This window comes from Budorcas taxicolor, chromosome 1 (assembly GCF_023091745.1).
Source record: "Budorcas taxicolor isolate Tak-1 chromosome 1, Takin1.1, whole genome shotgun sequence".
Classification (NCBI taxonomy): Eukaryota; Metazoa; Chordata; class Mammalia; order Artiodactyla; family Bovidae; genus Budorcas; species Budorcas taxicolor.
In genome coordinates this window covers 43869316-43883687 of record NC_068910.1, presented here as the reverse complement: position 1 = coordinate 43883687, position 14372 = coordinate 43869316, and the positions used below count along the sequence as shown (strand labels likewise).

At 44.3% G+C, this 14372-nt stretch overlaps 1 protein-coding gene across 1 annotated transcript; it reads right to left on the bottom strand.

Moving 5' to 3' along the window:
* Window positions 1-4469: 4469 nt before the first annotated feature.
* Window positions 4470-11834, bottom strand: BRK1 (BRICK1 subunit of SCAR/WAVE actin nucleating complex). The gene is made up of 3 exons (XM_052639790.1): window positions 11688-11834; window positions 5422-5504; window positions 4470-5150 (listed from the first exon to the last, which is right to left on the bottom strand). Exons 1-3 carry the CDS (start codon window positions 11803-11805, stop codon window positions 5124-5126), a joined length of 228 nt encoding a protein of 75 aa, XP_052495750.1. The 5' UTR covers window positions 11806-11834; the 3' UTR covers window positions 4470-5123.
* Between the last annotated feature and the right edge of the window lie 2538 nt (window positions 11835-14372).

The following is a 14372-nucleotide window of genomic DNA, read 5'->3' as shown; positions in this document are numbered from 1 at the left end:
CACCTCAAAAGAATCCCTGGAGGCAATAAGTATCATCAGCTTTTTGTATTTCCTTTCAAAGTTTTTCTGCTGCTTCTGCTAAGTCGCTTCAGTCGTGTCCGACTCTGTGCGACCCCATAGACGGCAGCCCACCAGGCTCCCCCGTCCCTGGGATTCTCCAGGCAAGAACACTGGAGTGGGTTGTCATTTCCTTCTCCAATGCATGAAAGTGAAAAGTCAAAGTGAAGTCGCTCAGTCGTGTCTGACTCAGCGACCCCGTGGACTGCAGCCTACCAAGCTCCTCCATCCATAGGATTTTCCAGGCAAGAGTACTGGAGTGGGGTGTCATTGCCTTCTCCAAAAGTTTTTCTAGGCATACCCAATTGAACACATCTGAGAGGAAATTTTATATCACCACCATCAATGGAAATTCTTTATCATTTACCATAAAAGAATACAGAGGAAATAAGTTAAAACAAGTTATTAAACAAACACAGACCTTAACACTGACATTGTATCATTGCAAACGTTTACATGTTTAAGAGGAAAGAAAATGTATTTGGGGTATTCTAAGCCCAAGCTACAGGCTATGTTGTTCTTGGAGTACATTTTACACTATGCCAAACAGAGAGAAAAAGAAAACGTACCCGTTTTTCAAAACAACTAGTGGTTTTTTTTTCTTCTACTTCTCAGCCTTTTCAAAATTTTTTTAATATATATTTTGCCTTGTTTTTGCTTCCCTGGTGGCAGAATTAAAGAATCCACCTGCCAAGCAGAAGATACAGGTTTGATCCTTGGGTTGGGAAGATCTCCTGGAGATGGAAATGGCAACCCATTCCAGTATTTTTGCCTGGGAAATTCCATGGACAGAGGAGCCTGTTGGGCTATATTGTCCATGGGGTCCCCAAAAAAGTTGGATACAACTTAGCAACTAAACAATATTTGACCAATTAAAAAGTATAGAGTAATAAACCAAACACTGATAATCTCACCATATAAAATTAACAGTACATTGTCATATTTACTTTTTAAAGTTAAGACAACATAAATGATAAGGCCAAAATTCCTTTAAGTTCCACCCTGTTTCCCCTCCTTCATCAGAGGCAATAGCTACCATGAGTTTGATGTGTCTAACCAGGCTATTTTTCCCCCCTAAATTTATTTTAAATTTCCATATGGTAGAGTTCACTCTTTTTGGTGTATAGAGCTGTGTTTTGATAAGACAGATAGTCATGTAACCATCAGGACAATCAAAGTACAGAATAATCCACCCTCTCCCACCCCCCAAAAATGAGTGTAATCAAACCCTACCCCCAGGCTTAAGTCTTATCTTTCTTCCATCTCTATAATTTTCCAGACTGTCATATAATGGGACCACACAGCATGTAGAATTCTGAGTCTGGCTTTTCACTTAGTATGCTTGAGATTCATCAATATTGTACAACCTATCAAGTTTATTCCTTTCCATCGCCAAGTGGTACTCCACAATACACTCACCAGGTAAGGGACACTGAGCAATCATGAATAAAGCTATAAGCATTTGCATACAGGTTTTATGTGTGTGTCCGTTAAGTTTTCACTTCTCTTAGGTGAGAATCATCTACAGATGAGGCTCCTGAGACACAGTCAATGCATGCTTAACTTCGTGAGAAATTGTTCAACTGTTTTCCCACAGTGGGTTATATAATTTTGCATTCCTACCAGCAATGTATGAGTGTTCCAGTCGCTCCACATCCTTGCCTGCACTATTATCAGGATTTTGTGCATTTTGAAAAATCTTATCAGCCAGCCATTCTGATAGAGTTCATATGGTAGTATCTGGCTGAGGCTTCAATTTATATTTTCCCAATGACTAACAATGTTGAAGATCTTTCATGACCTTGTCATCCTTTTGTCTTTGAAGTTATCAGTTCAAATCTTTTGTCCATTTCCTTATTAGCTTGTTTTCTTAGCTGCTGAGTTTTGATAGTTCTTTTATCCGGAACAATTTTGTTCATGATGATGATATGACTGAGAACAATCTTGATTCAGAAAAGCTGGGTACAATATTAACAGTTAACCTCTCTGAACTCCTGTCAAATCAAAGCAGCTAGCCTATCAACATCTTAATTTTGTTATAAAAGGATAAAACATTTTATGTTTAAAGACCTGAGTGACTTAAGTGTTAAAATGCAAACCATAACTTTATCATCATCAGTGAGAGTAAAAGGTATCAGAACTCTATGTTAAGTTGAAGGGACACATTGGGGACAAAATAAATGGTGGTTTAGGGTAACACTATTTATGGGCTGAAATGACCTATGTGCAAAGATGTGTATAACCTGAGAATAATATCCCAATTTCTGGAGCCTGACCAAATACGGTCTTTCAGAAGGAAACCCACAGATAGCTAGGGAAAGTGTCAGAGTTGATAAAATTCCTTAGGCAAGACTTCCGGAAAAGACAAGACACAAGCCTTCAGAGAAAGGAAGCTGGAAGAACTGAAACAATATAGACATCAATGTGAGCAGCATTTGCTAGACAGAGCCAGGAAAACCCATGAAGTCTTCTTTACCAAAGGAAGGACAGTGAAAAGGCAGGTAAAACTAACATGGGTGCGTAGCAGCTTAAAAATTATTTAACAGCAATGAACTAGGAACGAGAAAGTAAGTTTTAGATCTGGTTTTAGATTTACCAGATTCACAAGTAGAATCTGAGACAGATACGTCTAGGTCCATATTCTAGCACCTTTACTTACTCTGTATGACTTGGCACAAGTTTTAGCCTCTCTAAAGAAGTGCATGGAGGGACCCCCCTGGTAGTCCAGGGGTTAAGACTTTGCCTTCTAGTGCAGGGGTTGCAGGTTTGATCCCTGGCAGGGAAGCTTAGATCCCACAAGCCTTACAGCCAAAAAACCAAAACATAAAATAGAAGCAGTATTTTAACATATTCAATAGAGACTTAAAAAATGGTCCACATTAAAAAAAAAATCTTAAAAAAAAATTTTCATGAAGAAAGCCTACTTGTTAGGGCTTGAGGATTAAAGACAAAGTACACATAGCACTTAGCACATCTAACACATGGTAGTACTCAATAAATTATAGATAATGCTAGTTATATATCCCTGGGTGAGCTGAGGCTCAATATATAAAGGGTGTGATTACACAGGAAAGCACTCTGACACCTCAAAGGATCAGGTAAGATGGAGCAGTTACCTCTACTAGAGGAGGCTGGGCTCACTGGTTCCCATACCAGTTGTTTTCCCTACAACCAGTAGCTTACCATTAGCAACATCATATTATTTAGGGCACTATTTTAGAAATATTACTTTAATATCATTAAAGAATGTCTATAGCACCATAAAAAATTATCATTTTCACATGTCATCTAAGGAAGATTACCATCATTTTTGCCTCTATTACTATCTCATTATAGTCACTGAATATAGTAGGAATTAAATAAGTATCTGTTAAACTGACTGCAGAGCACCAGATAATCTAAAATCTGAACTTTAGGAATAGTAACTTTTTTATCCCAGAAAGGACAGGGAAGATATTAGGAATAACAATCTCAAGCAATTGTTACAAGCATATCAGATGAGCTCAATAATGTTCAAAAACAGCTGTTACCAAAGTAAAGGACAACAGTCTTGCCTCCATTGTAGCATCACCTTTTTAAAAGAAGGTCCTACTTCAGATGGTCTTCCAAAGGTCTAAACAAGGATCTAAGCACAGATGTGTGCTTGCAGCTTTCAATTGCTATTTACTGACTGCCTGCCTTCTGCAAAGTACCCAGCTGGACAATACAAGACTAAGGTGCTCATATATACTGTAAGACGCAGACGCTAAGTCAAAGATCAAACTCAGGGCTGAAATGGTGTTAGCCTGGCAGGCTGGGAGGGACTGCGAAAAAGCAACAGTGCAGCACTCAGTGAAAAGGGAGACAGGAAAACTTTATGGAGGAGGTTTGCCTTAAGCTAGACCTTCAGTGGCAAATAAGATCTGAATAGGGAAATAACTTCTATGTGACTAAAAGGAAAATTCTTAAAGGGGGTTAAGCCTAGTGGGTTGGCACAAGTTTACAGTAGGCTTTGATGCTAGAATGAAAAGTTTAGACACTTCTGTTTAAATGACTTCCTTTCTAAAAGTAGACATTTTGCTTGTACCTAATAAAACTCATAGTCTGCCATGGATTATAGTTAAACTGTGTAGATGCTGGTATTTCAATACACGGTAAGCATCACACCTGATTCAACACTGTATATTTTATTGGAGCATAAAGTCCCTACATAGTAAGTACTTGGTAAATGTCTGCTGAATGACCAAAGGATTCCCAGGATGAATGAGCTCAAAGTCCAAATATGGGGGCTCCAGCTTGCAAGCCACCTAGGCTTTGATCAAACGGCTACATCTGAAAGTTTTGTTAGATTAAGAATCCCACACATCAGATTTCTGTGGAAGAGGTGCACCCCGTCTCTAGCTCCTCTCCCCACCACAATCACAGCAGACAGATAAAGTTGAGGAGTTTATTAGGGAAATATGAGAGGTAAAGAAACCCCAAGTGACAGACAGAAAACTCTGAAAATGTCCCTTTTCAAGCCAAGTGGGGGCCTGGCCTTGACCTCCCCAAAAGGACAAGAAACTGGTGGGTTAGCAACAACATTCTCTGGCAGCCACCTCACCAGGGCATCTCAGCCAGGACTGCTTCCCACCCCCAGCCAAAGGTGGGAAGAAGACAAGCACTGTTTATAGAATCAATGCACAGGCAATGAGAGCTATAAGGAAAGACTGAGAGAGAGAGAAAGAAAGAGAGAGAGAGAGAGAGAGAGAGAGAGAGAGAGAGGTGGGGAGGACCTTGACAGAGTCCCAGGCTTTTGGCTCTCAGTGCCTCAAAAGTGTTGACATGTACTTCTACAGAACGTTCCTGAAGAGGTAAAATGCCTAACAATGTTTCCAAGAGGTCCCCGGACTCCTCCCCACACGCCACATCACACTTCTGGGTGTGCATAGCAGAGCCCAAAGGCCACACTTTTGAAAAAAAGAAAAACAAGAATAAGCCCTGTTGTTCTTTAAGGAGAGAGGAAGGAGTTGAAGGCTGCTGGGGCCTTTCCCACGAGAGGCTGCCTGCTGTAAGAGCACACTTCCCAGCAGCAGCATGGCACAGTCCTAGGTGAGGGTTTCACCTTTTGTCACCTGTCAAAGGAAAACTGACAATTAGACAAATTCAAAAGCATTAACAGGGTCTAAAATTTTATTAAATGTTTATATCTTAGGTAGCCGGGGAGTGGTAGAAAAAGGCGACAGCTTCGGAGTCCCAGAAAGCAGGTGTAAGTTCAAGCAAGGTACCTAACTTCTTTAAGCCTGTTTCTGCTTCCAAGTTTTTGCAGCAACAAGTGAGAATGTGCATTCTCTCTCACAGAGCCACGCCTGCCTCATGAGGACGCCCAGTGCCCGGCATACTCACCCTGGCTTCTATGTACTCTATTCTCCGTTCAAGAGCTGTCAATTTCTCGTTTAGTGTTGCGAGTCTTGAGCGACAAGACATATCTGGTAAAAGAAGACAGACGTTCAGGATTAATGCCATTCCAGACACAGACACATGCCAGCCCCCTGAGATGAAGAGGAGGAATGCTGTATCATGCAAGGCACAAATGGAAGCGAGTGGGGAAAGCAAGGCAGTGGGAGGATAAGGTGAGAAGTATCTTAGGAACACAGCTGCTTAGGGAGGATCTGCTTAACCTCCTACCAAATGTGACAGGCAGAGAATACTGCCCCCCGCCAAGATGTCCAGACTTTAATCCCCAGAACCCACAAATACGTATCTCACAGGCAAAGGGACTTTGCAAACGTGGCTGAGGTGAAGGACCTTGAGATTCTGGATTACCCAGATGGACCCCATGTAATCACAAGTCCATAAACATAGACATGAAAGGCACAAGAAAGGCAGAGGAAGGACAAGGGACGTGAGCAGGACTCAACCTGTCATTGAAGGCTCTGAAGATGGAAGGAGGAGACCACGACCCAAGGGATGCAAGTGACCTTTAGAAGCTGGGCGTGGTCCTTAGTTGACTACCAGCAATGAAATACGGATCTTATTCTTACAGCTGCAAGACAATGAGTTCTGCCCACAAGCTATGGGCAAGGAATCAGCTCCTCTCCTAGAGCCTCCAGCTGAGGAGGGAGGTTCTGGGCTGCTGAAGGCAGCTGAAGGCTCTGAGGCTCTGCAATCTGCTGACACTGATTTCAGCTCAGCAAACCACTGCTGGACTTCAGATGCACATGACTTGAGATAATAAACGTACGTGGTTTACGCCACTCCCTTTGTGGTAATCTGTTATGGCAGCCATAGAAAACAAAAAACTGATACACCAAGGCTGTGCAGATGGCCACTTGATGATTAATCGGCAAACCGAGAGTTTTCAAGAGAGGGGAAATGACAAGAGGAAGAAAATAATCTTAATAGGGGAGAAAAGCAGAGGCCAAGGAAGCAGCAGACCCTAGAAGGAGAGAAGGTGTGGTGTTGCTGAGCTCGTGGAGGCCTTGCCACGCTGCTGCTCTTGGGGCACTTGATGACCCAACAGTCCCTGCACAGGCCTTCTGGAACAAGAGAAAACCTGGACAGTATCAAAAACCCTGTGGGGCCTGCCTTCCATCTGCAAACAGTTCTTTTTCTTCCTCTAACTTTTCCAGTCTCTTTTACTACCTCGCGCAAAAGGAAACCTAGACTTGCCCTAAGATACCTTTTCCCCTACAAAACTTCTCTAACAGAAATCACTTGACCACTCTTCCTCCAACTGTTCTCAACATTCCAGGCACGCTAATTATTCCCACCCTCCTCCAACACTGATGTTCAGTCATCACTCAATAATCCTGACTCCTGAAGTTCTAAATATCTGTTCTCCAAGACAGTCTCCCACCCAGTGATTTAACACTTAGCTCACAATCCTCCTTTTCAACTCTTCCCTAGATGTTATGCAAAAGTAGTTCAGCACCTAATTTAAGAAATCTCCCACACCCTGATTCTTGCCTCGACTTTCATTTCATCAAGTCCAAATCTTAACTCATCCTGCCTGTCTCAGCATTCTTCTTCAAGTCAGTTCAAAGTGGACCTCTGAGAGGTCTTTGCCACGTGGACATAATCCTCCCTCTTCTGTAAGGATTTGCCTATCCTGGACACTGTTCTTTCTTCCTTTAAATATTGGGTTTGTTTTTTTTAAACACCAAAACCAGTCTGTATTGGGGTAAGCCAATTAACGATGTTGTGATAGTTTCTCGTGAACAGTGAAGGGACTCAGCCATACAAATACATGTTCTTGGCAGGGGTGTGGGGGTGTGTGTGTGTGTGTGTGTTTAATCTGCAAGTGCTGCTGCTTCTAATTCCCAGGCCCAACAGGACCTAATCTCTTTTCAGCCTGGTTTCTAGAAGCTCAAAGGCTATTCAGAATGAACATGCATGTTATCACTGACAACCTGTCATTTCCCATAAAAAAAAGTCATGGACAAAATGAAGGGGTAGGGTGGTGAGAGGGAGGGTTCCTTCCTGGGTGGCTGTTCTGTTCCAGCTCTGTCAATCTGGTGATGAGTCAGAATCCAAGAGCAACACTGTGTTACTGGCCTGCACAGATAAGCACTGCTGAAAATGTAACATGTTGAACTCTAGAAACTTCAGTCGTATTTCAGATTCCATTAAATACATACTGGTTCAAACAAAATACTGGGAAAGCACCTGGCAGCTGGACAAATTTGAAACCACAATGCATTTATATGTACATTATCATCAGACTGTAACTGAAAATGCCACATGTCCTCATCAGGGTGTTTAACGGTGTGCATACATGACCACCGCTAACAAATGCCAGTTATCAAACAACTTCTTTAAACTCTTACTGCACATAACTTCAGCCTACAAAAATCAACACTGTCTTTCTCATAAGATCTTATTTCTCCAAAGTGAAAGTGTTAGTCGCTCAGTTGTGTCTGATTCTTTGCAACCCTACTGACTGTAGCCTACCAAGCTCCTCTGTCCAGTGGATTCTCCAGGCAAGAATACTGGAATGGGTTGCCATTTCCTTCTCCAGGGGATCTCCCCAGCCCAGGGCTCGAACCCAGGTCTCCTGCATTGCAGGCAGACTCTTTATGGACTGAGCCACAAGGGAAGACTTTATTTCTCCAACAAAATTCAAAACCTCTTAAACGCGGCTCTGTCCATTTATTCTTATTTATTCCTTTCTCACAGCATCTGACACACAGCTGGAGTCACAACAGGCAAGTAATATTTGTTGGCTAACTATTAAGAAAATCAAGATTTAAAAATAGCTGCACACTCTATTTTTTTGGTTACATGTCTCTGCATGTATTAGCTTCAGAGTCAGGAAAAAAAGGTATAAAAATAAAAAGCTATCATTTGTAGCAATGTATTTTTAGAAACTTCACCATTCAAAGTGCAGGATAGGCCTAGTGTTAGGATGCTTGTGTACATCATGATGCGTGTGTCCTCAGGTCCCAGTGGTCCTCCCATGCTCAAAGAGAAAACCACAAATGGATCAAAACCCTACTCTCACCAGCCAGAATCACAGGGTAGAGCTGTTCAGTCATTAGGTATCCTGGAAAAACAATTCCCTCTCCAAAGCACATGGCCTACACAGCCTACTATGGTCAGGGTGAGAACTGTAGGTTTGCTGCCATTTTCAAAGAGCTATAGCTGCCCCCTTAAAGGAAACACCTGCTACACTTCTGTGCCACCAGATCACATTACTCACATGATACAAGCCCCCCGGGCACACATCAGAATGGAGGAGTCGTGCAAATGGCTTAGAATGGGAAAATACATCCCACACTCATCCATCCTGAGTCATCCAATGCCAAGACAATGTACTCACCTATCTTTATGATTTATCCAGTTTCTGAGCCTGTTGGTCTTTGTCTAAACTCTTATATCGTGATATCGTCAATCTCTGGGACCTTGCCTCAGGTACATCTAACTGCCAAGTCAAATTGCTTTAACCTTTAATTGTGCTTCCTAATTATTCCTACTTGTAATTAACTTCTCTTTTCTTTAAATGGGCTAAATCCACTTTCTAATATCTTCAAAAATCACCTAGTAACTACTAATGTTAGGCCATTACCCCCACCTTAAAGGAAAACAATGGCCAAAGCCCAGGGAAGCCATTTCTTCCAGCTCCTGAAAGATTGGAATCCTGTGTGTCTATTTCCTTAGTCTAGGACTTGCTGGAAACTAAAAAGAGAGAGAGAAGTCTTTGTTTTCTGTCTGATAAAATGTAACTCACATGTATTTGATAAAATCTCACAGCAGCATATATTTCCTTGCTTATATAGCAAGAAAATAGACATTCTCCTCCACAAACTCTAAGCTCAAATGCTTCAATTTTTGGTTAATTCCAAGACTCACCAACTAAAACTACAGTAACATGCCAAAAATTTTATGTCAGAGATGAACGCATGTTTACTATATGTTTATTAATATGATTGAAAGTGAAAGTCGGTCATTCGTGTCCGACTCTTTGCAACCCCATAGACTGTATGTAGCTTGCCAGGCTCCTCTGTCCATGGAATTCTCCAGGCAAGAATACTGGAGTGGGTGTAGCCATTCCCTTCTCCAGAGGCTCTTCCCAACCCAGGAATCGAACTGGGGTCTCCCACATTGCAGGTGCATTCTTTACCAACTGAGCCACTGGCAAAGCCCAAAAATACTGGAGTGGGCAGCCTATCCCTTCTCCAGGGGATCTTCCCAACCCAGGAATCAAACCGGGGTCTCCTGCATTGCAGGTGGATTAATATGATTAAATGCTCAGAAACAAAGTTATTACGTTATCTACATACAAACTGGGGGAACTGAGACACTAGGTCACTTTTAATTATGAAAAACAGCCCCAGTGTAACTTACTTTAGATGCTTGATTTACTGAATTGATATTCTTCATACTCTGTTAGGATATTCTGTGTCTACGTATCAGATATTAACTCCTACCATATAAACGAAGTCTTTTACTTCTGGTTTTAAAAGTAAAGGCTCTCAGGACTTCCCTGGTGGTCCGATGGCTAAGACTCTGTACTCCCAATGCAAGGAGCCCAGGTTCAATCCCTGGTCAGGGAACTAGACCCCACATGCCACAACTAAAGATCCCAGTTGCCTCAACAAAGGTCTAACAGCACAGCCAAATAAATAAATATCTTTTAAAAAGTAAAAATTCTTTGTCAGTTATTTGTCCAACCACGTCCACTGCCTCTCCAGTCTAAGCCAAAGTTTCAAAGATGCCATTACGTCATCACTCTATCCCTCCCTGTGCATGGAATATTTTGTTTTATCTGTTCCTTCCTCTAAGGAAAAGTTATGAGTATAAAGTGCCTTAAAGAACCCCCGTAACAGTTCAGCTCTCTAGGGAACCAGAAGAGACAATCAGGAGAACTAACACTGGAAGAGTCTGCATGGAACTTTAAAAAATAATTTCAGGCTACACGGGCTCTATGATTTTTTTGACTATCATTTCCTATTACAACCACTACAGTTAAGTTATACGTGTGAATCTGTGTCACTGACACAAAATTTATCCTATTCTTGTCTCTCATTAATACTGACATCACTCCCACTCCCTGAGTGAGGAAATCCACCACACCAAGACATTTTGTATGTAAATATATTAAAACATAAACAATAATCTGCTTTGTTCTGAAGCTGTCATTATTTCATCTTCAAGACAGAAATTCTTTAAAGGCAGGAAAATGATGCTTTTTCCCCCACCGAGCCTGAGACAGCCTTGTACTCAAGACAGTTTCCCTTGCGGATGCCTTCTGATTAAACTTTTGCTCTGTCCTTAGACTCCTTAGGATGTGTCAAGTTCTCCAGCTAGAAAATAATTCCTTTTGAAATCTTTTCTTATACATCACTGACCCCTCCTTAATCTTAACCATTTAACACTGCTGAGAGAATGGACCAGAAGCACACCAGCTGGAAAAATGTCATTCCCACTCCTTATGATGACATAGAAAGTCCACCGAGTGCTCAGTTCTGTCAAAGAAACACTTGGAGAACAGGAGGTAGGGGTCTCTGCTACGGTCTTGCTGTCCAGAAGGATGTGGGACAAAGCGGAAAGAATTTAAGACTGTCACGAGTAGGCTAATGCCTAGGAAAGATTTTGCTAGAAGCAGAACACCCATTGTTGGTTTCATACTAGCAACACAGAGATGTCCACAGCGTGACAAGATGTGGACCTTACTTTGCCCTCATCTGCTCCCGCTCAGCACAGGACAAGAAGGGACTGACAGGAGGGGCCGGAGAGGCGACTAGAAGGCTCGACCCGAAAGGAGATGGGAAACCTCTAGAGTCTTTACAGGGCAGTGACAAGATCATGTTGCGTTCTGAGAGCCAAGTGGGAACTGGAAACGAAGCACAGAGGAGGAAGGGAGGCGACTGAAGAGAAGAAAAGGCGCAGACGAAGGACGGGTTGCCAGGACGTGTCCGGGAAAAGGAAAGACTCGATAATGGATCCGGGGTAAAGGCAAAGCTGCCGATGAGCTCAGCCTGGGGCAGGATAACCCCTCAGGGACTGTCCAGTGGAGCCCGGGGTCAGGGCGAGAGGGAGAAGGTGCGGCCTGAAGGAGGAAGCGAACATCAGCAGGAGCCTAGGGCACTCAAGACTCCCCTTCAAAGCTTCTCAGCGCCCTCCCTCAGCGGGCTTCCCTCTTCCCAGCCTCCCCCTGCTCGCCCGCTGACCGAATGAGTTGAGAAAGTCTGCGATTTTCTTGATGCTGCTGGTGATGACCTCAATGTACTCCCGGTTCGCCCAGTCCTGGTGAATCTCCCGCTGCACCGGATCCTCTTGTCCCGCCATGGCTGCTGCCTGAGGAGGCGCGACTGCGCAGGCGCCTCGACCCTCCAGGCCGCCAGGGCGCCTGCGCCGCTCTCCCCACCCTTGCTTGGGTACCCACGAATCCTAGGGCCTTGTGGCGCGCCTGCGCATTGTCAAGTTCTCGGTGGCGTCTTCGCTTTGCTCCCACACCCCTGAACAGACCCGCCCCAAGCCGACAAGGAAAATAGGGTGCGCAGACGCAAAGATCCCCTCAATTACCCACCTCCGTCTCTGGCGGTTATGGTCGTTGCGGGGGGTGGGGGGCGCATGGGGCCGCATTCACCCCTTCTCTCAAGTGCTCCAAAGTAAGCTTGCGAGCTATATCCAAACCAAGCTGGGCATAGCCAATTAAACCACATTAAATACAAATCATTTTTAAAATGCCTTTTAAACAACAGAACATGATGTACCACTTCGCAATTATCAAATGAACAAAATGTTATTTTTTTCAGTTATGAAGATGCTGAGGGGAAATCGGTAAACGTCGAAATTAGCTGATCACAGTGTAAACTGACAGTCTCTTCAGAAAGAAATTTGTAAATTGAAAGCAAGAGCTGTACACATTTTCAAAGTTTTTGAAATATTTAACAAAATTATTGAAAAAACTTTCAGCGCAGAGGTGTTCTTTGAGATAATGTTTTTTAAAAATCTCAACAGTTGGGGAATGGCTAAACATTGGTATAGCCACTCAGAGCAGTATTATGCAGTCATTTAAATGCTAATCAGGAAAAATACTATGGCAGCATAACATGATAAATTGAAACGGAAAACAAAATACACTTTTTTTAAAAAAATTGCAACTATGCAAAATTATTCAAGAGGAAAATAAACTTACTGGGGTAAAAGGTGGTAAGTTAAAATATTTTGTCTCTTCCAAGATTCATCATTCTCTGTCCCTTTCCCCTCTCTGCCACCAACCTTCTCCAACTCTCTCCACTTCTCTCTCCTTCCACAGGGACACACATACACACAGTGGGCATCTGACAATCCTTGACAAGTCCCTCAAGACTATTTGGTCTTCCAAACCAGGATCTCAGCCTGACCCCATCCCGAAGATGCCCAGTCTCTCCCCTTCAGCTTCACCTAGGGTCACACAAACCCGACAGCTGTTCGCGCTGTGTTCCGTGGGTTCACAAAGTGCATGGGCGGTTTCTGGACAAGGGAAGGCAGGTGGGCCATTAGTTAATTTTTCCTACAAATACTGCCCCCTGCCAGGCACTGATAGTCAGGCACTGTGGATATAGGAGTCAACTGGGTAGACCTCCCTTCCCCCAGCCTTAAAGAGTAATTGTTTGCAATGAAGTTAAAAAGTAGCCAAATCACTCTCTTACTAAGGTGAAAGTGTCAGTTTAGAGCTGACTCACTGGAAAAGACTCTGATGCTGGGAGGGATGGGGGGCAGGAGGAGAAGGGGATGACAGAGGATGAGATGGCTGGATGGCATCACGGACTCGATGGATGTGAGTCTGAGTGAACTCCGGGAGATGGTGATGGACAGGGAGGCCTGGCGTGCTGCGATTCATGGGGTCACAAAGAGTCGGACACGACTGAGCAACTGAACTGAACTGAGAAGGAGAATCTTCCTTTTTGAAGTTTAACAGAAAGCAAAGTTTTTGGTTGGGAAGTCAAGGAGAGATGTATTTTTCTCCATCTTGACAGGGGGGCACCTGTCTGGGTCCTTGCACTGGGATTAGTCAATGCAGCCACAAAAGCCTTCAGAACTCGGGGTAACTCAGAGCAGCGTTTAAAGGGTAGCGCTAACCTTTTAATACTAACCACAGCTCCCCCCTCCCCTGACATTTATGCAGGCAGGTTCCTGGCCAGTCTTTGAAATGGGCTCCGTAGTCCTCTCTGACCAGATAGATAAAAGGCACATCGCTGTGGCGAGGTGGGGAAGAGGTGGAGGGGAACAGAATTCGGTTCAGCACTCCTGAAGGCTGAATCTGGGACCAGGTGTTCCAGTGAGATGGGAACTCCGAGCGAGCGGGGCGCTTCGATACCCCTCTCACCGCGCCCCTTCCGCGGTTCGGGCTCTCCCAGCTCCCCGCCCCCCGCCCCCCCACCGTCACCCCGCCGCCACGGTCCTGGGTCACAAAGGTTGTTGCCAAGCACCCGGTGAAGAAAAGATGCGGCCAGGGAACAGCCGCCGCCACTCTGGAGCGTGAGGCTCGCGGAGTTCAGCAGGTGAGACCACGGCCCGGATGGTGGGACCGGGCCTGGGCTCCCACCACCACCTCCACCTCGGCCAGATCCATCTGGCCTCTGCCCCGGGGTAGGGATCCCCGGGGGACAAGCCCCTCTTCTGACTGGGAGGGGTAGCCTGCTCCTCTCAGGGCAGCTCCAGCCCCTTGGGATCCCAGTTCATAAGGACCTCAGCTGCACTTTGACGCTGTCTTCCCCGTTCCCAGGTGCAGAAATGAAGGGACCAAGTTTCTTGACATGGGAGGAAGGGTATGAAGGGAAAATCTTTGGGGCTAGAAGCAGGTGTTCCCTACCTGGGAGCTCTTAAGAGCAGCTTGAACAGACTAGGTTCAAATCCTCCTTAAGTGG